This window comes from Dermacentor silvarum, chromosome 8, assembly GCF_013339745.2.
Source record: "Dermacentor silvarum isolate Dsil-2018 chromosome 8, BIME_Dsil_1.4, whole genome shotgun sequence".
Taxonomy (NCBI): domain Eukaryota; kingdom Metazoa; phylum Arthropoda; class Arachnida; order Ixodida; family Ixodidae; genus Dermacentor; species Dermacentor silvarum.
The window spans coordinates 175,533,409-175,560,904 of record NC_051161.1 but is presented as its reverse complement, the minus strand read 5'-3'; the positions used below and the strand labels follow the sequence as shown (position 1 = coordinate 175,560,904).

The 27,496-nt window shown below is 48.0% G+C and overlaps 1 protein-coding gene across 3 annotated transcripts in view; it reads left to right on the top strand.

The window, feature by feature from the left end:
- Positions 1-27,496, top strand: part of LOC119461863 (germinal-center associated nuclear protein) — a 340,872-nt gene that overhangs the window by 73,958 nt on the left and 239,418 nt on the right. For all 3 annotated transcript variants that reach the window (XM_049672737.1, XM_049672736.1, XM_037723233.2), the window contains exon 9: positions 7,995-8,263. In XM_049672737.1, coding sequence (XP_049528694.1) covers positions 7,995-8,263 — 269 coding nt within the window. The remainder of the gene's footprint in view (positions 1-7,994; positions 8,264-27,496) is intronic.

Below are 27,496 nucleotides of genomic sequence, written 5' to 3'. Positions count from 1 at the left end.
TGTTACGTTTTTCAGGGGACCGTGAAAAAAAACGTAAGAGCCGGGAAATGCAAGAGCCGGGAAACAGGAAAAATTGAGAAATGGGAGTAGTGTTGAACTGCACACAATATTATTTTAATTCTTACGTGTGAAAAAAAGTAGTTTAGCCCGACAGCCGAAGTATCAATTGCGCTAAGCTATACAAAGTAAGAATAGTAGTTTTATCGTCCGTATAAACTTGTAAACATTCGCTTATTAACTAATTAAGAAGCATGGTGTCAGTGCCCACAGGCAAACATGAACACATCACGCTCGATTAGTGCGGACACCCGTTGTCAAACGCTGGCGTGAAGAATTTAAGCGCCGCTGCAGAACCAAGCGAAGTGACCTTCGTGCTGTTGCCTATTGCTTCAACGCAAACTGCGCGCCGAGAACACACAGCGAGCACAAAGCTACGAGCCGCCGACACACCTACACTGCGTAGACTCTGCCCCCAATGCAGATCGCTTTCAAGATACAGCTCGTGCCACCATGCGCCGTGCGCAGTACAATGCCTGAGCGCAACGCTGCCCGCTATCCCTCCCCCCTCGCTCCCTTGCCAATGCCTCGAGCACAACGGAAGAAGGCGCGCTTCCTCCCTGCTTTTCTTTCTTTCGCGCGCGAGATTTAGACGCGGTCGTCGGCTCCCCTCGCACGCTTTCACTTGCACAAATAGCATACGGCGCGCGGCGACGGCGTTATCGCACTTGGACTTTATACGGAACATCTATGAGCCAAAACCAATTTTAGGGCCGCAACGCGTCATAGACATCATCTTTAGATAGCAAATGCGGATCTCAAAGGCCATACTTTTGCTGGCGGAAACCGAAAATATGTAATAAGTGTCGGCTCGGCACTTTGGGCGGCTAATGCCATCGTCAAGCAACCAAATCAAGGGACATGAAAAGTCAAAATGGCCGCTCGGGCCGGCGCGGGGTGGCAGTTCGCAACGTATGATGCGGGAACGGTCCTACAGTTGCGACTTAACAGCGGGGTTACCAATGCATTGGGTTCTATGGGAGCTGTGCCGGGACGGGCCGAAAACGACTCAACAGTCGGGAAAACGCAGCACCCGGGAACGTAACAGCAGTGTTCAACTGTATTAGATATTGGATTCGCGAACTTAATTATTCAAACATTCACTATTGAATTCAAAATTGAATATTCAAGTTCTCGTACACCCCTACTTATTTATTTATACATACCGTATTTACTAGCATAATAAACACACATTTTTTTCCGCAAAATATGCGAACAGTTGGGGGGGGGGGGGGGGGGCGTGCTGTTTATTATGCGGGGTAAAATTTTGAGCAATGTTTTTTTCTGCGGCCACCTCTAAAGATATCGCAGTATCGCCCGAACGGCGAACCATCGATTGCGATAGCAAATGCGCGGAGAGCTATACAAAGTAAGGATAATAGTTTTATCGGCCGTATAAACTTGCAAAGCAATTTAACCAGCATGGTGTCAGCGCACACAGACAAACGTGAACCAATCGCACTCGATGGCGGCAGCAAGAGCGAAGTGACTTTCGTGCCATGTATCACTTCATCGCAAACTGAGCGGCGATAACGGAGCACGCACAAAGGTATAAGCCGCCGTCGCACCTAGACTCGGCCCCTGACGCAGATCGCTTTCAAAATAGGGCGCGTGCGGCCACACATCGCGCAGTTGCTGCGCCGCCCCCTCGCTCCCCTCCCCCCGCGTCATGCACGCGACGAAATACGGCACGTTTCCTCCCCGCTTTCCTCCCTCGAACCCGGGAGATAGAGCCGTGATCATCGGCACTGACGGCAAAAATGCACCTAGAGTGTCCATATGATTGCTGTCGCAATAAAAGTAGGAGACACACGGCACGATTCAGCGTCCGGTACATTCATACCCACCAGACGTCATATCGGACGCCAAATTGTACTGTCTCTCCTACTTCACGGCAGCAAGTTGAGGGTGCGTTTATTACGAGGGCGAAAGAAAATCTAAATTTTGACGACTACAGTTGGGGGTGCATTCATTATGCGAGTGCGTTCATTACACGGGTAAATATGGTACTGCAGCCCTGTTGGGCCACAGCAGGAGTGGACAAAAAGTACGAAGCACACAAACACAAACATTGAACCCTAATGATGTGAAAGTACAGTAAACCCTCGTTAACTCGAACTCTGATAGCTCGAATTATTGGATAAGTTGAATTGTTTCCTTGGCACAGCGTCAACTCCATTGGTTTTTTACCCCTTATCTCGAAACGCCACTGCACCGAACTCTGGATATCTCGAAACCTAGACTGCGAAATGCTGGAAAAAGACAGTACCGAAACATAATTTTTTATTTTTTTTTCGCAGCTGTGGTATTGCCAAAAAGTTAAACTAGGGCTGGTGTTGTAGCAATGCCTTTTCAGATGCTAATGCCTTTTGTGCTTTTTGAGCTTGGTCAGCGGTCAGAGGGACAGTCCGCTGATGTTATCAAAGGGACCAGCGGCCGTGAGCAAAGGATGATAAGACTGGCACAGAATAAAGCATAATGCATCGCTGCAAGATACTGGCCGAGGCCTGCAATTTTGTCCCAGTGCCTTTTGCTTGATTCTACTTCACCCTCATCTACAGTTGTCGGCCGGCTGATCCCATTGATTACGTGGGCGGAGCATCGCTATGACCGCTGACGCACACAAAGAGTGCGAGAAAGAGTAGCGTCAGCCAGAGGCGAGCGCGCGGCCACTTGTAAACATGCCAGCCACTCACAGCAGAGCCTCGATGCTCGGAGGCAGCTGCTGTGCGTGGCTGCACTGGTGGTGGTCACATTACTGAGCAGGGCGGTGGCGAGCGTTTTCCTGGGGCTTTTGAGAGATCTCTCGAACGTGCTCGGGGAACCACGCACGGGAACCGGGCACGTTCGGGAGGTTTTTAGCGTAACTCGCTGTTGCCTATATACGACCGACGTGTCAGTTCTGGGTCGCACATGATATCGCAAAAATTATCTACTGAAAGTACCACTCCTGATACGCTGAGCTTTTGTGAGGAAGTTGGCGGTTACCGGTGCCATATTGGAAAGGCGTCATGTTGGCTTTATGTGGTGGTTTTGCTTATATTTTCGTGAATTCGGCTATCTCGAAACTCCACTTATCTCGAAATTTTTTCCAGATTTTACTGCTTCGAGTTAACGGTGTAATACTGTAACTGAAACTGTACAGTGTATATGACTATTAATAAATAAAAACCAAAATGCCCTGCATCAATACAAAATTAGGTGAGAAAAATGTTATACGACTAGGGGGGGGGGGGGGGATGCCTATTTCTTAAGGGTGTGCGAATACCGTGTAGCAGATATCAAATTGAATCAAGAAAATAAAGCTGATCCAATTTTGATAAAGTTTTCGCAGTACATATTTAATACTGCGGGCATTTATTGTGCACTTCATCATCTGTACATTATCATCATCATGCGTGTGCCCTTCCTCTTCATCACGCGTGCGGGCCCATCATCAGCGTGGACTGTGTCGAAGGCTGTTCATGCCGGTTGTTGACGCCGCCCTCCATCGCCGTGTCGCCTCTCGAGCTCAATAAAGGTCCGCCCTTACTGTGACGTCAGAAGTTGGCCCAGCACCTCCACCACTTGTGACGTCACAGTAAGGGCGGACCTTTATTGAGCCCGAGAGACGACACGGCGATGGAGGGCGGCATCAACAACTGGCATGAACAGCCTTCGACACAGTCCACGCTGATGATGGGCCCGCACGCATGATGATGATAATGTACAGATGATGAAGTAGTGTACAATAAATTCCCACAATACTTACAAATTTTGGGATATAAAATACGGTGCTGCATATGCTTAGGAGTCTTTTAGCATTGCATAAAAATTGATCAGTGACTTGGGCACACAGAAGTCAAGATCTACTCTTATTAACCCTTTCAGACGCCACTTTATCGTGTTGATTGAAAACTTGCTTGCGCCACATTTCTTGCATCTTCAGAATCATAGAAAGTGTACAGTTACAGAAAAGATTTTCAATTCTTTAGTGAGTTTTGTCAAGTTCACAGAATGTGAAATCCACACGAAAACTTCCTACAGGTACATCATATATGAATGAGAACATCAACTATTTCGTGCATTGAAAGCTTGCAAAGTCACTAGAATATTATGCTCAAGAACAACCGCACAAAGAGGGATGGAACAAAAAATGTTAGCCTAACGACAGGAAGAGAGCGGTGTGAATCAGAGAACAAACGCGGAAGAAATGGAGCTGGGCAGGCCATGTAATGCGTAGGATGGATAACTGGTGGACCATTAGAGTTACAGAATGGATACCAAGAGAAGGGAAGCGCAGTCGAGGACGGCAGAAAACTAGGTGGGCTGTTGAAATTAGAAAACTTGCAGGCACAAGTTGGAATCAGCTAGCGCAAGACAGGGGCAATTGTAGATCACAGGAAGAGGCCTTCGTCCTGCAGTGGACATAAATATAGGGTGATGATGATGATGACATTGTGAAAAACAATTGAAGTTAACCCCCTACATACAGCAACATACTGACACCAATCAAAAACACCCGACCGTCTACCTGCCACTAAAACATTTTGCACATGGTATCTAAAATTGCAGCACAATTCCAATCATAAGTGTTTCAAGATATATGCGGCACATTTTAAATATGATTACTTTCATCATTGCTTTTGTGTTGATACGTTATCTTGGTGTACACAATTGTGTGCATAACGTCTGAAAGGGTTAAAGGTAACACCAAATTGGTATGCCAGAACTGATTAAAGCTCAATTATACTACCGTATTTACTCGAATCTAGGCCGACTCTGATTCTAAGCCGACCCCCCAAAAGTTCGAAGTCACAAAGAAAAAAAAAACTTACCTCGAATATAGGCCGAACGAAAAAACGAGGACAGCATTCGCAAAATGAAACAGCATTTATTAAATTTGAACATTCCGAGCTCATTCTATGTCACCATCGCTGCTAGCCTCGTTGCTATCTTCCTTACTGCTGACATCTTCAAACAGTGCGCTATATTCAGTACCATCCAGCGCATTAGAGATGCTGCATTTTTGGAAGGAGTGCACGTTGCGGCGCACGCAAAAACCATCTCCCGTGGCCCCCTCCAACGACAGACTGATGCCGAAGTTCCGCCCGGCTTGAACGTTTGACGATGCCTCTACGGCTAGCACAACAACCGCATTTACTCGATTGTAACGCGCACCCGTTTTCCTTGAGGAAAAAAATGGCCTTTAGAGTACCGCGCACCTCATGCTTTCAAACAGAAATACAACTTTCTGTCATTTGGAAAAATAGATTTCCTCCCAATGCACTGAAGTTGCGATGAATAAAAAAAAGTTGCTGTTTCGCCCGAAAGGCGATGCATCGAATCGGATAGCAAATTAGTAGGCCGCTATTAACAAGCACGGTGTCACGCGCGCACAAGCAAACATGAACACATCTCGCTCGTTGACTGCGGAAACGAACTGTCAGAATGCTGGAGACGAAGCGCGCCTTCGTGCTAGCATGTGTCTCGCTTCAACGCAGCGAAAACACGGCGCGCAGCGGACTTTACCCGTCGCAGATTGCTTTCAAGATAGGGCCAAGGCGATCGTATCGCCGGAGTGGATCATCGCAGATTACGTCCTGCTTCGGTCCACTGAAACCGTTCTGCATTGCTCTGCTGGCGAAAATCCTCTCCTTCCGTTTGCGCCAGTCCCGCTCGCAAGTTTCGGATTCTCCGAACGCCCGTGATGTGGCCCGATTTCCGCCTGTCTCCACACAGATGATCACTTTCCTTTTAAATGCGGCATCATGATGAACTCGGTACTTCATGCTGATAGATAGAGCAGACGCTGAGAACGTGAAGACAGATGGTAGACTATTGCCTAAGCACGTGTACTGCAGCACACGGAGGAAGCTTCCGCATGCTACGGTAGCTAGGCTCGACACGCGTGCGAGGCGGCCGTTTTGAAATGCCAACGCAGATTTAGGGTCGTGTTGAAAGTGCGCGTTAGATTCGAGTAACTACAGTATTCGTTTAGAAAGCGGCACTATAGTGGCATCGCCCATTTGGTGCCATTACGATAACGCCACACCGCGCGCCGATGCTGCACCATACCGATACGACGCAGGTCAAAATGGCGACGTCGCTCCTGTACTTCAGTTGGCTACTGGTGCAACGGCAACTAGTAGCGGCTGCGATACTTTTCTAGATGGCTCTAACTATGCACCGTATTTATCAGTTTCAGTTAAAAACTAGCGCGTTTTTTTAAATCCTCGAATCTAAGCCGACCCTAGAGTTTCGTATGTGATTATTTGAAAAAAACTATCGGCCTAGATTCGAATAAATACGTATATGAATGTCGGGAAAATATTTTTTATGCATAGAATTTTCGTTGAATAAAATCAAGTGCTTTTCTTTCCTCTGGAACTAATGAATTGGTGACGTTCTGTTGTACTGATTACGTATGAGGTGTTCAATTTAATAGTGCACCTGTGTCTTGCAGCAATAATTTACTTATTGCATAGAAAGGTTTGCTTTCCAGCCCTTCTCAAAATACAGAAGGGCTGTCCCAACTTTGCGACAGTTGTAAGGCCAATCTGTGCGACATACCATCCCGTGCACTCACTTTTGTTCGTGAGGCGGTGTGTTGGCGGTTGTTGTTGCAAATAGAATTATTACAATGTTCACTATTCGATTCAATTCTGTAATATTAGAGTATTTGCACACCCCTACTAGTTATACATTGCTATACTATGCTAGACCATACAGGAATTGAGGCAATGACCAAGTTATGACCAATGCAGTACCAGGTAATGCATTCCATCTTTTTCCGAAACAATGTCATGGGATTGCCAAGTAAATCACTTATTTAGTAAACTGTCCAGAGCAATCGGTACTATGCGTTGCCATTGTAATTACCTTCCTACATCTATTAATATGCTTTTATATAACTCAATGTTTTTTTCTTCAGTTCAGTACGGAATTCTTGTCTGGGGAACGACTTCAGCGGAGAACATGCATAAACTGACAGTATTGCAAAAAAGAGCAATACGCCTTGTCTCCCATGCACCATATCTCTGCCACACTGCTCCTTTGTTTTCAAAGCTTAGAGCTATAAAACTCGAAACCTTGTACAGATGTAGGCTTTGTCGCTTATATAGAATTGGAAAAGTTAAGAATGATGACACATTAACAAAACTGGCATCCTTACAGCAGCATAATTCTTTTTATAAATTATGTCAACTAGAACCTTGGAATGTTAACACGAGCAGAACTAACTACGGTGACCAAATGCTACAGTTTTGTTTGCCGACACTGTTAAATCGAATACACATAGAAAATGGTCTCAATGTATCTATTCTACCTTTAAAAAAGCTGCACGATATATTTGTGTGAGGGTGTTTGCTGCCACAGTGAGTTCATGTTATTCTTCTTTTTCTTTGTTTCATCACTATGCCATTTTTTCTCTCTTAAAGCTGTGCGCAATGTTTCCATGATACGTTTGTTTATTAATTCTGACCGTGGTTGTTCTTTCCTTCAATACGAAGGTTATGCATTATGTATAACATCTACTTTTCTTTAACCGCTGTGAAGCTGCCCTGTGTATGAGGTGGCCAGGTTCCCCTCAAGCTGCAACTTGCAGCTATTTGCCTGGTCATCCTTGCAACCTTTTTGGTGTTGCATAATAAATTCAATTCAATTCAGTGATCAAATGTGCATGGGAAAACAATAATATTTATATACAAACAGGTGCAATGTCTAGAGCCGGAGGGCTATTCCGTAAGAGTCCACCTACTAGACTGTCCACTTCGGCTGTCACCATTGGCTTCACGAGCAGGAAGCCTTCCTGCTCGTGAAGCCAATGGTGACAGCCGAAGTGGACAGTCTAGTAGGTGGACTCTTACGGAATAGCCCCCCTGATGTTGGCGAATCATTGGGGGAGTCATCTCCTTGATCTTCATACTAGGCTCAGCAGGAAAGAGTGCCATTTGCAGGACATCACGCAGCAGCACCTGTGCGATGAAGTGTGCGTGGCCTTGGTTGAGCAGTGTGCGCGCTTCCACATCCACTGTGCTGCTGCCCTCTGCGAGGAGGACATGTCGGCCTTCGACCCCAAGATCAACAATGAGAACCTGGTCAAGTGTCTGCAGACGCTCAAGCACTTCTACTACGACCTGTCCCTACGCGGCTTGCACTGTCCAAATGAGCCGGAGTTCCGGGCATACGACGTGCTCCTGCACCTCACCGAGGGAGACACCATTAGGTGAGGGCTTGGGAAATATGTTTATCCGCAATACCGCACTCGTGCATTTTGGGGGTAAAAAAAAATGTAGGAAAAGAAACACTACAATATCGAGAAGAACGAGAAATCCAATCGTTATAACTGATCATCGCTATATCTGGACTGCTGGGAAAAAAAAATTCCGAGTATACCTTTGCAGTCCCGAAACCGAAACTGCCACTTGCGATAAAAAATTGGTGTTGTAGAAAGTAGGCTGTGAAAAATAAAACGTTTATTTATACCTCTAAATAGCGTCTCAATCCTTAGGCGCGCTGAAATAGAAATGTACGCTTGCTTTCGCGGAAGTTTCGGATTTACAACCGCCGTGTGCATCGCGTCCATCTGCTGCGCAAACACTGGCGACTGTAATTTAGCGTGTATGAATTCAATGAGTGACTTGATCGACAACGTTGCACTTTGGTTGACATCGGGGTCGGTGGGAAAGACGGGCTATTGTCAATCTCGTCGTCACTGCTGCTACTGTCGTCGCCTCCAATCGCCCCGTCGGAGATCTCCTCGCAGAACGAGGCAGCACTATCTGCACTCGGGAACTCCTCCATCAAAGCACCACCTACTGCATCGTCAGTAGCGATGTGCTCCCAGACTTCAATAATAGAGAGCTTTAGATTAGAGGGACGCAAGCGTTGGGGCCCCCTAATCTAAAACTCTCTTATGTCAGTGGCTTCCACTATGTTTCGCCCATGGGGGTTAAGTCCTGGTGCACAAAGCCCACCTTTTCCTTTGATCGGCATGGCCACTGCTTCTAGCCTTCATGATCGTGGCACTGCCGGTTTTTATAATCGTCGATATCATCGACTGCGCGAGCTCGTACTTCCAGTCTTTCAAAATGTGCTGTTTCGTCTCAAGCGGCGCACCTCCCGCCGCGCTCGAGAGAGAGATCGGGAGGGAGTGCAGGTGACCCTCGCTGATCGCTTTCTTCCGCCCCCCTCCTCCTCTATGGACGACCGCCGGCGACGCGGGTGCAAAGCAGCTGGCGCCACCTTGTGCACGCTGCACCAACTTGCGATGCTCTCCGTGGCTTTCGCAATCGGCGTGCCGACGGGATGCGCTGCGTGGTAATGGTAGTAGATACGAACTCGCGTGGGCAAACTTTTCGCCCCGTCTCGGTTAAGGGCAACTTAGGAATGCAAATTTCATGATTCTACTGCCTGAAAAACGCCGCCCAGAAGCAAAATTTCAATCGGTATATCCAATATTCGGTGAATAACATATTGTTATACAGTGCAGCCCACATATAACGATATATCGGTTATAACGATTAGTCGACTTAAGATTATCAACTTATGCATTAGGGTTATGAGAAAAAAAAACATATGTAACGATATGTTCTACCGTATTTTCCAGTCTATAAGTCGCACCTTTGTATAAGACGCACCCCTCTCAAACCGGAAAAAAATTCCGGAAAAAAAACGTATATTAGTCGCACCGGTGTATAAGACGCACTTCTTCATTCGGTAAGCGATCAAAAAAAAATAGTGATGTTTCTTTCCTGAACGCAGGTCAGGCGCAAGCGTATAGGTGCCATATATTTCCGCTCCAGGTGTATTTCTGCTGTCATGGTTGCCGCGATGTTCCGTATAAAGTCCAAGGGGGATAACATCGTCCCCGCGTGCCATACGCTGTATGTGCGAGTGAAAGCGTCCGACCGAATCGTGCACAAGGGAGGAAAGCGGGAAGGTAGCGCGGGAGGGAGGGGGGGGGTTTGTACTCTGGTAGCAACTGCGTAGTTTCTTGACAGCGATCTGCAGATGCAACGAATTCGGGTTCGGCCGACTCGCAGTCGGCCTGCCGCCGCTTGCATTCCTGCTCCGTCCTCACACGGTGCTCGGGAACACGATCACGAGAAGAACCCGGCACCTCGATAGCGCGTACAGAACATGTAGCAATTACGTCAACCAGCGCGCTTCATGTGGCCATAACATAGAATCTGATTTTGACGGCAGTTTTCCTGGAAAAAAAAGAAACGTCTCCAAAGTCGTTCTGTAAGACGGATCGACGAAAAATTCTGAAAAAAACTGCGTCTTATACACAGGAAAGTACGGTATATGGGTTTACCCATGTATAACATATTGTTACCGAGCGCGCGTGACCCCGTGCTCGGTAATTTAGTTAGCGCATGTTTACAAATCTGTACAGCCAATAAAACTGCTATCTTTAGTTCGTATAGCTGTCTACTAATCTGCTATCGCAATGGATGCTTCGCCTTTTGGGTGAAACTGCGAGATTTTTGTCCTTCCGCGTTCTGCCACGGCGACCATATGTGCCTTCTCGAGAGAGAGAAATTTACGCTTCTTTGTTGGCGTCGCCATTTCGACCAGACACAGACCATAGAAAACGGCAGCGATTGTGATCTCCTGCAGTCTCGTGCAGGCGTGTGATGACCACGCGTGGCTATGGATTGCAGTGGCTTAAATCGGTACTTTGAATTTGATTTCGTTCATGCGGACATATGATCGTCACAGCTTTGGAAGGGCCTTCTAATTTGACTACTCGGCAGTTCCAATTTCAATTCAGTCCCAGTTTCATTCTCAAAAAGTTCATTGAAGGAAGAATATTGTATAAAATGCCTTCGTTATGTAGAGAATGTTTTTGTATTACTTTCTATGGGCAGCTCACGGGGAATCGGAAAATTTTCGTTGTGGCAGAAATTTTCTCGTGGCGGCATTCGTTGTAGTATAAATTGCAGTAAACATCCGCTTCTAACTGAACAAGTGTGATCTCACGTGCCCTAAGACACATAGCAGAGCTTACTTGATTATTTATTGTTATTATTTATTATCTATAGATGCTGCAAGCGCAAAAAGTGATTTTAGCAGGATGGGTTAATACACTCAAAAGTATTACAAACGATTGGCAGGAAGCGAAAACAAAATAAAAAAAATGCCAGGCCGGCACGGCACACGCAGCACAGTCACAGCGTAAGCTAGACGAGCGTTTCGACAGTACGGTGAAATCTCGATGATACGAATCTCACGGGGCCACGGAAAATATTCGTATTAGCCGAAATTCGTATCATCAAAACACAATTAAAACTAGCTAAATTAAAGAGTCTGAGGTGAACTCACTCAGGCACGCGCACGTAAAAAGCATTTACAGTATAGATCACTTATAACGTAACTGTTTATAGCAAAGAACTAGCTACAACGCGGCCTTTTCCGACTCCCGTTTACCCTCCCATAGAACTCCATGTAAGCATACCGCTTACAGTGCAGCCGCGTGAGACGAAATACCTGTTATAATGCGGCTTCTGCTGGAAAATCTCGCCGACAAGGGCGGTAGCGAGCAGGCTTCTCAACGAGGTGCGCCCACCGACGGGAGAGGAGATCAACGAAGGCGATGCGGAGGAGGAGCACGAGACGTGGAGCACGAGTCCAAGGGCGATAAAATCGTCACCGCGCGCCGTATGTGCGAGTGAAAGCGCGCCTTTCGCGCGGGGGACGCGTGCCTTCATGCACAGAGAGTGAACGCACAGCGGAGACCAAACGCGACTTCCGTCACGGCCGGGCACGCCAGTCGAGCCCGGGGGGTATGGGAGGGAGGGGGGGCGACGCTGTGCTGCGGGGCATGCGTATCTTGCAACTGGGCGCAAGGGTAACTGGCGACGCAATCTCCCACCGAAAGGAGCAAAGCGGGAAGGCAACGCAGGAGGGAGGGGGGGGGGGGGCAGCTTCTACTCTGCCAACAAATGCGTTCTTGTACTTTGCGCCTGTGCCGGCTGTCGGGGTTGTCGCACGCACCGTATCTTGAAAGCGATCTCCACACAGCTCTGACCTTTGTATGCGCTGTGCTTACGCCGCTCAGATTCCGTTGAAGCGATAGACCGCACGAACCTTCGCTCGCTGTGGCGGCCACGCGCAAAAGCAAGAAAAGTGCCACTGCGACAGTGTCAAACTCTTCGCGCCCAGTCGCGGCCTCCGCGCTGTCCGGTGCTGCATCCGCGCCTCCGCACCAAAAGAGAAAGGGAGAAAGCGCTTGACTGCGCGCTGTTCTTTTTCGCGGCCGTCGGTGGGGCGGCGTTTATTCGTATCAACCGACGCGGGTCGAAAATCGATTCGTAACAACCGTTCTTTAGCACGTTGCAAAGCAATTGGGCTCAGCCGGGACCACAGAAAAATTTGTATCATCCGGAAATTCGTATTAGCCGTGATCGTATCATCGAGATTCCACTGTACTACCTAGTAATTTGAGTTAATGCGTCAGGAACGCATTTTGGACGCCGTTGCACGTGCAAGCTGACGCGTTCCATCGCCGTTCGGCTCACCCAAGCAGCTGACAATGCAACTACGGCTGTCACATTCGCTCCCATTGCAACGCGCCCAATCTAGCGCAATCAAGGTGATCCCAAGCGTCCGTCGGTATGTTAAAAGGCGGCAGCAAAACTTACAGTGTCTGAACGGTTGCGTTTGCCGGCGCCTTTAATAGATGGAGCCACCATACCGGCGGAGGCTTGGGACCGCGTTGTTTGCGTTCCGCGTCTGAATCGCATCTCGTCGTCCGCGCCTGCGCGCCTGCATAGGGCGCGTTTATAGGCGCGTTTCCCGCTCTCGGATAGCAAGCGCTTGCGTGGCTCAGTGGTAGAGTGTCCGCCTCCAACGCAGCGGGCCTGAGTTCTATCCCGGCGGAGAGCGGGTACTTTTTTTCGCATGCGGTAGTGGCTACAGGGCGGCGGCGGAGGCATCATCGCGACCCGAAACGGCTATTGGAATGAGCCCATAACAGCTTACGCTGTAAAAAACTAGTTATTAAGAATGTCTACATAAGCAAAACCAGGATGAAACATTGAAGCAGAACTACAAATTCTACAAACAGAGTTGCACTGTGAACGACATTACCATATTTACTCGCATAATGAATGCACCCCCCACTTTTCCAATGAAGAAGTGTGTTTTTTTGAGTAGAACTTGTTGCTGGGCGAGTTGGTTGACATGTGAGGAAAGCATGGTTGCGCGAACAGGAAAAGAAAGACATGGAAAGAAAAGTAGGAAACGATAGGTCAGGCGCTGAACTTCAACTGTTTTTCCATGTCTTTCTTTTCCTGTTCTCGCAACCATGCTTTTTTCAGGTGTGTTTTTTTCCTTTTGCTCGCATATTGAACGCACCCTGAACTTGCTTCCGTGAAGTAGGAGAGACACGATATGATTCGGCAACCAATATGGCTTCTGACAGGTGCGATTGTGTCAAACGCCGTATCGGACGCCGAGTCATACCGTGTGTCTGCTACTTTTATTGCGAAAGCAATCATATGGACACTCCAGGCACATTTTTGCCGTCGGCGCCGATGATTGCGGCTCAATCTCCCGCATTTGAGGGAGGACAGCAGGGAGTATTTCGTCGTGTGCACGACGCCGGAAAGAGGGGAGGGAGGTTGGGCAGCGCAGCAACTGCGCGGCTGCGTGTGCCCTATCTCGAAAGGGATCTGTGTCAGGGGCGGAGTCTATGTGCGACAGCGGCTTATACCTTTTTGCGTGCTTCGTTCTCACCGCTCCAGTTTGTGCTGAAGCGATACACGGCACGAAGGTCACTTCACTCGCTGTTGCTGCCGCGCTTACTCACACCAGTGTTTTGACATCGATTGTGATGTATTCATGTTTGCCTGTGCACGCTGACACCATGCTTGTTAATTTACATAGTTAGTGAATATTAGCAAGTTTATACAGCCAATAAAACTACTATCCTCACTTCGTATAGCTGTGTGCGCATTCGCTATCACAATTGATGGTTCGCCATTCGGGCAAAACTGCAACTTTTTTAGATGTGGCCATCGAAAAAAAATCGCTCAAAGTTTTACCCCGCATAAGGAATGCACCCCCCAACTTTGCACATATTTTTCGAGAAAAAAGGTGCGTTCATTATGCAAGTAAATATAGTAAATTCCAACTCGGGAAATCGTCTCATACCCGAGGCAAACGCTTAGGGGATGACTACAAAACTTCATTTCTCAGCTTGTTCCACTCACTTACTGTCCTTGGAAAAAACAAGTACTTAAAGCAGTTGTTGAGTGTTCGAAAGGATGTTTGGTTAGATCATGGTGTTGTCTTGTGCCGTAACTGGAGGAAAAAAGATATGAAATGAGCAAGAGCTGCCTCATTATCGTGGCCGATCACTGCAAGCACTTGCTCTCACAACAGAGGCGTGATCAGGAGCACCGGGAATGGGCAGTGCACGTTCCATGCTGACCTCCAACACTGGTCAGCATACGTGACACTGTCAGCTTTGTTGTGCCCGCAGTGTGACTTCAAAGACACGGTGTGCAAGCTTGGTCACGTGACCTCCAACATTTAGCACACGAGAAGATGGCACACCTTCTTGCCAAAAGAACTTCTTCTTGGGCAAGTTGGTACTGTGATTTCCTAGGTATACTTGACTGTGGTGGGAAATACATTTCATGAAAAGGGGACAGAAGAAAGCACAGTGAAGCGCCAAACTATTAACTGTTTAAATAATGACAGGCTCAGAACATACAGAAAAAAAGGTCAACTTCCGCGTGTGTGCAGAGAACCAAGGCATGACATAGGTAGGCATGATAACATATTTTCAAGAAAGCACATTTCTACAGAATACAATGTGATGGATGTATCGCTAACACAATCAGGCCCTTTCTGTTTTAATAAAGAAAGCTTCCAACAACTCCCTGGAAGTTTCGCCCCTACTTTTGCCCAAAGTTTATACTTGTTAAAGCGTGGCTGACAAGGAGAGGCTTTACAGTGTGCAGCAAGACGCACATTGTCGCACTTACTAGCACCCCTTCAATACAGCCACTGAAAGGGTTCGTGTGCGGCTTCTGGCACCCCACGGCCCATCGCATGTGATACGAGGGCACAATTGAGTCAATTTGGTGGGAGACAATGGGAATGCCATACCTTCTTGAGGTTATGGCTCACACGGTGCACATTAGGGACTACCTCTGGCTAAACACGCTCTGTCCGTGTCTCTTCTCGTGTTGTCTGTTTGGCACTTTAGTATTTCAGTAACATGCACCAACTAACCCAACAAAAAGTTGTGTTTAAACACGCTCCCTCGCCTTCGAGTGCACTTTCACACTGGCAGCGCTAGCTTTCAACTTTTGCAGCAGGGACTCAATCACACCTTCTTGGTTCGCTGCTGCATGGTTGGCCTCACACCCGCAGTCTATGGCTCACTGGCTATGTTTCTCTTCACATTCTTGGCAACCGCTACTATAGAATTGAACCGGCTTATAACGGTACCGGTTTCAACAATGTATCGGATATGATACAATGAGCAGCCGTCTACTTTTGTATATGTGCTATGGTAAAATAAACCGCGTATTACAATGCTCCTGTGCTGCATTATCCGTTGTAACGATTAAATCTGGCTACTGGTGTGCTTTGCCCCTTTGTCACACCCGCAACTTGGTCGAACAGACCAGCATCGATGTAGCGACTGAAATGAATGAAGGCAATTTGCGAATACCAAAAATAAAAAGCCGAGCTACACGGGCACGCGAGCACGCAGGCAAGTACCGTATTTTTTCGCGTATAACCTGGCACTTACAACAAACAACGGAAAGAAGAAAAAAGTCTGCGCATGTAACTGCATACAGTGAAATCTCGATATAAAGAACTGATACAACAAATTTTTAGAGCACTTGTACCTATTTTTTTGTGATGATATTTCGGGATCAGATAGTAAAAGAGAAAATGTGATTTTGGCCCCCCTTAACAAGGGTTTACTGTATTTTGTTATTTGTTATTTTTATATTTTAGTGACATGAAGGGCACTTTTCGCCACTGATATTAGGCATTGTCTGCTGTTTTATCCCTGTATTTAGCTTCATGTTTATTTCATTTTTTTTCGTTGAACATATTTAGGCAGTCGAACTTCAATTTAAATAAGTCGCACTGGCCACAAAAAATACTTTCATTATACAGTGAAATCTCGATATAGCTGATCCCGATCAGCTCCGCTGTTTCTTTAGCCTTCCACCACTTGTGCAAGCTACACTAATTTTTATTTAGTCACGCGCATGCATACACGCATACCTTGCAGGAACCTTGCATAAAAATGCATTCTTAGGCAAGGTTCCTCGAGCAGCGGCGGGGATCCAGTCTTAAAGTAAAGGCAGCGAGGAAACGTGCCAAAATGCTGTAGGTGGAGTTGGTTTCTACGTAGGCCCAAATCATTTGCCTAGATTATGTCGCTTCTGACAGTCTGTCTTAGCTATATATAGGGGCATACAGTTGTTTTTTAGCATTCATTGGGTTACAAGAAAGTTGTGCTGTTATTTTCGTGGATAACAAATTTGGTCTCGCTAGCTGGCGTATAAGTGCCCCAGACCAAAGTCTTCAGCAAGTAAAAGCAGCGAGAAAACGTGCCAAGCTTCTGTATGGGAAAAGTAAACTGTGTGAAAGGTTCAGGTGGCAGGAAGAAACACACGACACTTAAAAACGCATCTTCTGCGCTTCATTGTATGCGTTTCTTCCTGTCGTGCAGTTTACCCTTCTTTCAGTACTAACCAACTAGCCCGATATATCTTATTGCTGTAGATGGATACCGCTTTCACGTGGTATCACTAATTCGGACTATAGGTAAAACGCCAGCGCGTGTTTCACGCGCAAGCTGCCCGTCCGCACGATCTCAAGGCTGCGGCGAGGCGTCTGCAGTGAAGCGCAATGGAACGGCGCCGCCATCTGGCGACTGCCCAAGGAGTGGCGACAGCGGCGGTAAGCGCATGGGCGGAGAGTTTTACAACTGAAGCTAGTCTATTAACTTTGGCGAAGACAGCAACCGCAAGGCCGAGAGGTGGCGCCACTGGTAGGAGAGACATCATTGTCATCAGCACTGGGTAGCGAGGCAGCCGAGGGAGGAGAATAAACAGTGTTGACCTCCTCCTTGCGTGGCAGGACCCGAACACCCAACTTCGCTGCGTAAACCGGGGTGGCTAGTGCCATGTCCCTACATGGCCTGGACACATGCGCATAATGTGAGGGCTGTGCAGTGGGCGACAACAGTGACGATCGGCAAGTGAAGCATTTGTCGGCACCCGTTTGGCAGTTTGAAACATCCTGCACGTGTGGTCCACGACCATCGGCTCAGCGACGCCCGCCACCCCCCTCTAAACGGCCTATCTTGCTAGTCGGCAGCGCGCATACTCCCCGGGCCTCCACACACATATGGAAATGTTTCTGTAATGTCCTCCTATGCCCGTTTACATGCACACAAATAAAAGATCTAGTAAAGGTCGTCAAACTTAACAGCAAGCTTTGCCCTGTCAATGTTAAAAAACAGGTCATTATGGATAACTGCATTCGTGGTTTCCTAGACAGGGTGTCTACCAACAGGGAAAACCGGGAAAACAGGGAATTCTCAGGGATTTTGAATATTCTGGAAAAACTCAGGGAAAACTCAGGGAATTTGTGCCTCTATCAGGAAAAATTACTGTAGGGATGGGCGAATATGGGGTATTGTCGAATATTTCATTGAATAATTCTATGTTCGTTATTCGCTTCGATTCGAATTCGTGGATTCAATATTTTCGAATTATTCAGCGGTCCCGAATAGGCAGCCAAAAGCCACGGACGGTCGGTGCACATCTCGGAGGCTATGCTTCACGTCATGGCTGCCATACATCAACCATAAATCTCGAAGGCTATATTTTTTGCATTAAAGAGCCTGACATGTGCGACGCAGAAGAGCAGAAACGGCGCTAGCGCACAACCGAAACGAAGCGGCGGAGTCCGCATGGCCATAGTCAGCAGCGGAAATCGTACATGAATGACAGCAACGACGGAACGTTTCGTGCCTATTTGTGCCTTTTATTGCGTTTACCGCCGCGCATAACAACGCGTTGGCCGCGGGATTTCATAGTCGCCACCCATCATCGCGTCGATAGCTGCCGCGGTTTCTTTCGCAGCGGTTTCGTTTAGTTTCGTTTTGACTCGATACGCACGTCGGCCGCGTGCCTAAAGAGCTGCGTAGTGGCCATCCGTGATCGCATAGATAGCGACCGCGATTTCGTCTGAAGTTGTTGCAGTGAACGGTAGTTTCGTTCTGACTCGGTGCGTGCGTCGGCCGGGTACGGTCACACTAGCGGCAAGTTGCCGCGCGTCAGCGCCTTGCCGCGAAGTCCACCGTGGCAATCGCGTCTCGCCGCGCGGCAGCGCGATATGATCTCGCGCGCTCTCGGAACGTGGAATCACCGTGAGCGAAAAGGGTGCGATCGGACAGCGTCCAGAAATCCCTCTATAGACCTGGAAGATGACAATCGTCGATTGATAACCCGGCGCGGAGCGGCGGAGGTCCGGTTGCCATTGGCTCCGTGACGTCACCCTCGTCGCTCTCGGCACCCTCGGCAAGCCATAAAACCCCCGATTCCTGCCGCTTTTTCATGCGCGTCATGATGCGTTGCCGCTCGCGGCATGACGCGGGTGTTTTTTCCGCTATCGTGGCCATGCCCTTAAGCACCGCAAAGTCGCCGTTCATAATCGTGTCGATAGCGGCCGCGGTTGCGACAAGCAGTTGTTTCGGTTTGACTCGGGGCAAAGCTGTCGAGGATGAAGCGCACCGGCTACATCACGATGGACGATGGACGTGCGATCCGTTGGCGTTGCATGAGCTTACTGGCGAAAAAATTATCGGGATGTGCGCGCGGTAGTGCAAAGCGTGTCGGAAATGATGGCGCGCGCCGCGGCCGTACTGCGAAGGAAGTCGCGAGGCCTCGATCGCCGCTGCGAGAGCCAATCAGCCACGAGATAACGAGAATTGCAGCTTCCGCACTGCTTTTGTGCTAAATAGCGATAGGATTTGCTCATCCATTATACTAATAAAATCGTGCTGACGTAGTAAGCATTTGCTTATTATTTTCTGCATAACCTGATAATTCGGACATTTTTTTTTCAATCCCGTGAAATTCGAATTAACTAGGTTTTACTGTAATATCTGATATATGCTGTTCAAACTATTCGATTCGCAATTGATAAAAATGTGGTGAGGCGAGAAGGTGGTAAAGACTTCGGACGCTGCTCGACGAGTGTCCCGTTCTGATCTCGTCGAAAACTTCCGAGCCGCCCCCAGAGGCACAGGCAACAGTCACCAGCGCCGTGCGCGTTCGGTGCGAACGCGGGCAAAACGCCGACGGCGTCGACAACAGTTCAGCGCATTGCTGGTGCTGCTGCATGTCTAAGTTTATACAGCTGATAAAACTACTATCCTTACTCCGTATAGCATCTACTAATTTGCTATCGCAATTGATGCTTCGCATTTTTTTAACATGCTCACTAAAGAGTGACAGCATCAGGCAACATGGTGTCAGCCCATCTTGATGTAAAAGAAAGTTCCGTTTCACTCAGGGAATTTAGCAAAATCACTCAGGCAAAACCTGGAAAACTCAGGGAATCTGAAAATGTCAACTTGGTAGACACCCTGCTAGAACAAGAGCTCATACGCCTAAGCACCAGTCAGTGGACCACTTCTCCCGTTTTGGTTGCAAAGAGGTCTGGTGGCTTCCGCCTTGCCATCGATTATTGGCCACTGAGTAGCCGAACAAGAGTGCCGACTGGACCGACAGGACCGACTGGCTCTTGGCACAGTTGGGTTTCAAGTTTTGATCTTTTGCAAGGCTTTTTCCATATCCCAAGTGTGCAAACAGGATATCCCCAAGTTCGCATTTATCTGCCACTAGGGCACCTTCGAATTCACTAGAATGCTCTGCGGAGCGGCAGGCGGGCCAGCAATTTTTTTAACGTTGATGGACAGTGTTTTGGATGGTATAAATAACGAATTTGCAATGGCATTCCTCAACAACGTGCTGGTTTATTCAGACACTCTGGACAACCACGTGGAACACATTCGATGTGTACTAGAGCGGATCAGAGCAGCAAGCCTCACCATTAACTCGGACAAGATCGAACTCTGTTGCCATTCACTCAAATTCCTTGGACATATCATTTCACCTGGGCAGTATAGACCCGATGAAGGCAAAGTGCTTGCTGTGTTGCTCTACCCTTAATCAGTAACAGTCAAACAACTGCAAGCCTTCCTTGGCCTGACCGGGTAATATAGAAGCTTTATACCTTTAATTTTCTCTCACACCCCACACCCTCACCAGTCTTTTGAAGAAAGATGCACCCTAGCAGTGGACCAACCAACACGAGGCATTCCAGGGACTGAAGGAATCCCTGGCCCATGCTGAACCACCTTGATCTCAACTGACCCTTTGTGGTTGAGACAGATGCCAAGGGTATCCAAATAGTAGCTGTGCTACTCCAGGCAAGCCTCGAGGAATATTGACGTGTGTCATTGATAAGCAGGGTCCTCACTGAGGCAGAAAAACATTACACTGTTCAGGAATGAAAGTGCCTGGCAGTGGTCTTGGCAGTCGATAAATTGAGGCCTTACCTCGAATTCACGGAATTCAAAATCCAGCATCGCCATTCTTCTCTATCGTGGATGTTTCATACAGATCAAGCTTCGCCAAGCGATGGGTCCTTAGGTTGCAAGGTCTTAACTGCAAGATCAAACACAGAAAGGGACTTGCCAACATTCCAGCAGATGCCCTTAGCAGAGCCCCCTTGAACTGTAGCCAAAACGCTCTTCCTGATTCCAAGAGCCTGAGTAGCACACCACGTTCGAGACAGTTGTCCCTCTGTTTATGACAGACGATGTCACTCACCTGAGCAATATCTGGTTGAGGAGCAAGGTTATGATCCACTGTTTGCCAAGCTGAAAAGCGACGTGCAAGCTACAACGCTCCAAGAGAACAACCGACAATCACGCTTAATTAAAGACTTGTTGGCTGCTTCGACAGAACTAGAGTCTAGTGCATTACTCATTCAGCACAGAGGAAACCAAAAGGCGCCTTGGCTATCAGAGTGCTTATGGACTGTGGTGTTGAAAATGGCACATTTTTGCCCAGCTAGTGCACACCTAAATTTTTTTCAAGACTTTGCAGCGTGTTTCTTCTCGCTTCATTTGGCTGGGTATGCGAGCAGACGTAGCTAAATATGTCAGATGCTGCAAAGTTTACCAGCACTCCAAGGCAAATCGCCCAAGGCCAGCAGGCCTTAGAGCAGCCAGTGGGCCACAGCACTGGCAGTGTCATTGGACCATTACTACTCACACCATGGCTGCAACCAGTGCCTGCTGATGGTGGTTGACACAAAGTTTATTGAGCTGCTTCCAGCCAAAACATTGTCGACTGTATGCGGCAAGTCTTCTGTCTCCATGTTACACGTACCAGTAGCAATTTCCAGAGACAATGGGCGTCCATTTGTAAATACCCTTTGGAAGGGCCTCCTAAAAGACCGCCATACTGTGCCTTACGCTGGGCTGATGGTAGAAGGAATGCCTGCTAGCCTACTGCAAAAACACAGGGAGTCTCACTTCCCTGGCCTTTGCTCTCTGCACCGCAGTGTGTGTCACGAGTGCCTGCTTTCCTGTGTTATGGTCAAGAGCTGCACGCTCCATGGGAACCACCTGGCATCAAGGACAACCTTGAACCGCCTGCCGCTGCCTGCCATGCCAAAGAAGTTCGCCAGTGCCTTGTCCATTCCTTTGAATTTACTCACAGGCAACGGCAAAACAAAAGGCATATTACGACTACCACAGGCGGCTAGTTACCCTGAAACCAGGTAACCTTGTTCTCCTGGTTAGACATACTTTAAGTAACTTGTGTATCTTGTGGGGCTCGGATGTTGTTTTCCCCGCATGAAACCCGTCTCCTGTAATCCGGCTTCGCCACGTGGCTTCCGTCAGCGCTGATTGGGGATGGTTGCACACTAGTATGAGAGATGGCCCGAGTGTTGTGCTGCAAGTGCCATCCAACGGCGGGTTTACTCAGGTGCAAAGGGGAGAAGGCGGTTCCTCTTTGGCATGGGGTTGACGAGCCGCATGGACGCTTTGCGCATGCGCCGACCTACTTCGCGGGACCGCCCCGAGAGCACAACACCGGAATGGACGAACACGGATCGTTCGAATGCGCCGCCGTTCGCGTGACCGTACACATGAACGATTAGGCCTCCAGGCCTCGGATGTTGACGAGTACGTGGTCGTAGAGTTGTTGGAGGGCTCTTGTGTCACCAGATACGAACAGGAGTCAGGTGTCGTAACCTTGCGAAGTATTCCTGCTCCTGGCGTGTCTTGTCCTCGAAGCGCTTCTACAGCATGTCTATGGCGTCCTTATAGCATCCTTCCGTAGTTGGAAGACCCGCGACCGCTGAAGCAGCGTCTCCTTTGAGAAATAGTCGAAAATAATTAAACTTCTCAGTGGCGGTAAGACTCGCATTGTTGTGAACAATCTGTTCAAAGTGCTCCCAAAACTCCACCCATTTACACACATCTCCAGAGAAGGGAGTGATCGTGAGTTTTGGTAGCTTAGCTCTCGTCCTTTCCGATGGCGACGCAATGGTATGGGTAGCCGACGTTGAACCCTCGGCTGGGTGCGCAGTGTCACTTGAAATGCGGTCCCGCCTGCTCGTCAGCTCAGCAAGTACCGCGTCGCGTTGTCCTCATATTCCAAGACTGTTTCGTACTCGGCTTGGAATTCTTCGTCCGTGATTAGGCTCTCTGTTTCCACATTTATCTTGTTTAGTTCGTTATTATTTGCCTTCAGCCTCTCGTAGATGGAGTTGAGCTGCTCATGCGTGGCGGAGTCGCTACGAAAAAGGGCACTTGCCTCGTTGATGATCCGACTGTTCAAGGATCGTCTGGAAGCCCGCTTCACCTTGAGCTTCTCCATTTTCCTGCAGGCAACTCGTAGCCGTCGGTTGGTCTATCCCGGGTAGTTCGGCACCAAAAATTGTGGAATTATGGCGTACAGAAGCCGCAGAATAACTCGATTCCGTCGATATAATGGAGAAAGGCTTTAATAGCACTGATACGGGCCGTGAAGACCCTGCTAACAGGCGAGAGTCCCCGTTTTCTCCTCTCGTGCTCGCCGACGCTTCTTCTTCTCTTCTTGTTCTGCCGGCGCTTCCATTGAAAACAACATAGCACAAGCGTCACTGTGGTTGCATGGCTCTTGAAGTGAGGAAGACAAAGACAAAAGGATCGGTGTCGCTTGTTTTGCCTCGCGCTGGCGTTTGGCTGGAACTGCTCGGGTGCTCTTTGCGCTGGCCTTAACGCCACACCCGTCAAGTAGAACGAGACATGGGGGAGCTTGTGGAGATCATCCCACCGATTAGCAGAGCTGAGGTTTTAACAGCGCAAATAAAACAAGGACACAAGGAAACAAATACCACAAACAAGCGCTGACTGTCAACTGGAAGTTTATTTCAAGATCATTAGCCATTTATACTTTTTCCAGCATAGGCATGTGTACACCAGTCACATAAACATCCGCAAAATGAGCAACATCATAATCTATCATGCAAAAAAGCTATTTCTTTCTCAGACAAGGCGAGAGAGGGAAAACTTACGCACTTGTCTCTTTCTTACTTGTTTTATTCGCGCTGTTCAAACCTCAGTTCTAAATTATGAACCAACTAGCCCTCATCAAGACCTTACTGATTAGCAGAGCTTAGCACTCGTAATCATCCAGCCAGTCCTCGGCATCTTCACCACGAAGAGCAGCGAACAGATGGGGATCGCGTTGAACCAAGAACCACCTCCACCACTTGTGACGTCACAGTAAGGGCGCACCTTCATTGAGCCAAGAGACGACACGGCGAAGAAGGGCGGCGTCCACAACCGGCATGAGCAGCCTTCGGCACAGTCCACGCTGATGATGTGCCTGCACACGCAATGAAGATGACGGGCACACGCATGATGATAATGTACAGATGATGATAATGTACAGATGATGTGCTCAATAAATGCCCACAATATGTTTATTTATTTGGGCACCTGATACATTTTACTCTATAATCCTTTATTTTGCCTCCGGAAAATAAACAAAACCAGTGGCATAAGACATGCTTTGACAAGTAATGAAACTATTGCGTTATGGAATCACATTATACTTATGCTAATAATTCTAGTCATAAGTTGTGTTCAGAAATTGTCATATATTGTTAAATATTTATATATTGGCGTCTTCTCAATAATTGACCTTTCGTCAGGAAAAGATTTCTTTATTGTATCTTTTGTAGTAAAATTTTTACAAGGAGTTACATTGCTTTTTTCATAGATGTGTACTTGTGCGACTTAATACGCACGAAACACATATATCTCCCTAACGTGTTTAACTGAATCCGCTTGTCGCATGTTTAACTGAATCTGCTCAACCAAGAGACGCCAGTCTCTTGGCTCGTCACTACAGTGAACAATCTTTCGAGGTCACATGAAGTTTCCAGTGTAACTGTTATTTAAGGTAACATATATATATATATATATGTACATACATATATATATGTATGTATATATATATATATATATATATATATATACATACATACAGTCGAATCTCGATAATTCGAACTCTAAGGGGCCCGAAAATTTGTTCGAAATAAAAGAAGTTCGAATTAACAGAAGGACGTATTTTTGTAGTATTCGAGCACCATAGCAAGATGAACGAACGGTGCGAGTTGTGAAATTTTGCGGCGCGCAAGCGCATAGCGAGTTTAGCCCATCCTGGCCAACGCTCGGTTCTCGATTAACGTCAGAAAACGAAACTTCAGGGAGCAGACGGCGCCGACGTGGCGACGGGCATGCGCGCGCGGAGACCGTCGAAGGTGAGGGAGGAGGGTGGCTGGAAAGCAGATTCGGCCTCGGCAACTCCGCCGCTTCGGTGGCAGTGGCTTCGGTGGCTCTGCTCGCCCTCTCTGTCAACTCCCTCGCAGCTCCCTCACCGTCGACTGTCTCCGTGCGCGCCTGCCGGCTCGGTGCACATTAGCCCGCTCCTTGAAGTTTCGTTTTCTGCTGTTATCGGGAAGCGAGCGTTTGCTGGCGTGGGCAGTTCGTTGGCCAGACTGGGCCTCCGCTGCTGCATGAAGAGGTTTCTCCTTTTGCTCTATGGCGGTGTTGAAGCAATGCCGGTCGGAGGTGCTGCCACGTTATTTGGTGCGCTGCTGAGAGCATTGTCGGTCCGCGGTATGTTCGAATTAACCGTCGCAAATGCTTTTGCATTCGAATTACCGAGCGTTTTCACCCATTGAAATACACATAACTTTGACGGGACCAGAGCGTCAGTTCGAATAAACTGGCAGTTCGAATTAAGCGTGTTCAAATTAACGTGATTCGACTGTATATACAGTGTAGACCGCTTATAACATAAGTCGCCGGAGTCGCGAATATCTGCACTATAAGCGGTACCGCACTATAACGAAAACAATGATTTTCAAGCCCTGCACGTATGCAAAACATGTAGACCAAGCATGTAGACACGCTTTGTACTATCTCGCGCACATCGCGATTACGTTTTTTCCCGTGAGCTGGCGAAAACATAATCGCGATGTAGCCGGTGCTCTTCAAGCTCGACAGCTTTGCACCGAGTCAAAACGAAACAACGGTTTGCCACAACCACTGCGGAAAAAACCGTGACTGCTATCGACACGATTATGAACGGCGACTTTGCGGTGCTGAAGGCACGCACCCGATGCACGCACCGAGTCTGGACGAATTAACTACCATTCACTGCAACAACTGCAGTTGAAACCGCAGTCGCTATCTATGCGATCATCGATGGCGACTACGCAGTTTTTTAAGCACGCGGCCGACGCGCGTACCGAGTTCAAACGAAACTATATACTGTTCGCCGCAATCACTGCGCAGAAAACTGCGGCCGTTATCGACGCGATCGTGGATGACGACTACGCAGTTACGAAAGCCCACGGCCAACGCGGTGTTATGCGGCTTTAAAGACACAAATAGGCTCGAAGCGTTCCGGTGTTTCTGTCATTCACGTACGATTTCAACTGATGGCTGTGTCGATGCGGACTCCGCCGCTTCGTTTCGGTTGGACGCTTGCGCCGTTCTTGCTCTTTTGCGTCGCACATTTGCGGCGCTCCTCGCTCACCGAGCTCCGAAAGTAGTCCGAATTAACTGATGTATGGCCAAATAAGTCCGAATTAATGAGAGTTTGATTGCATTGAATAATGCATACGCCGGCTGGGACTAGAGGACGAGTCGGAATTAACCTATTTTCCGAATTAACGAGGGTCGACTTAACGAGGTTTTACTGTAGCTCCAAACTAAATTTGCGGAACACTGCTTAAATTCACAGCGTCGCTGGCGCGATATATCTGCACTTCACGACACTCATCGCGACGGGTGCACAGAAACTGAAGCCACGTTCAGTGCAAAACGCACCGCTGATAAGCAGCCGAGCAAAAGGTTTCTCCGTCGCCTAGACAACCTACGCACGTATTTTTTTCCGTTCGTTTGCTCCGCGTCTCGTGCTCCTCCTCCGCATCACCCTCATTGATCTCCTCTCCCATCGGTGGGCGCACCTTGTTGAGAAGCGTCGGAACAGCTTGGACAATGGAGATTTACAAGAATGAGAAGAAAGAAATTAGAAGGGAAAATCTGTACGATAACACAAAGGGCAGTGCCTTGCTATTTGAGGCTCGAGCCGGTTGCCTAAGGACGAAAACATATCGGAACAAATATTCGGAACTAGATGAGACATGTGTATGCTGCAGTAAAGATCCAGAGACCACTCAGCACATCCTAATGGAATGCGATAGGATCCACCCAGCGAGAACCGTAGGCAACATGCAACTCCCAGAAGCGCTTGGGTTTAAAGTGGAAGGAAACATAAACAGATCAGCCGTAGAGATCAGCAAGAGACGATTAGAGTACTGGTGGAAAAAAAGCAGGGAAAAGATGGATACGACCTGATCTCTTAAAATCATAGGCAGCGGTACAAGGTAAATTTTTGAAAAATAAAAATAATGAGAGGGTGTACAAAAATGCTAGATAAAGAACATGCATAGTATACCTGATAAAATCAAGCAGGCTAGGTGACTATTTGTCGCCGCCCCGTTTCAAAGGGGATGCCAATAAATCATCATCATCATCGTGCTCGCTGCAGCCCTTGTCGGCGAGATTTTCCCGCGAAAGCCGCATTATAACCGGTATTTCGCCTCACGTGACTGCACTGTAAGCGGTATGCGTATACATGGAGTTCTATGGGAGGGTAAACGGGAGTCGGGAAAGGCGGCGTTGTAGCCAGTTCTGCACTATAAACGGTTACGTTATAAGTGGTCTATACTGTATACAGGGTGTTTCAGCGAACACTTTCAAAATTTATTTCAGGTTGCCTGTAGCAGATAGCCCAATTCCACTTAATGAGCTGGTCTA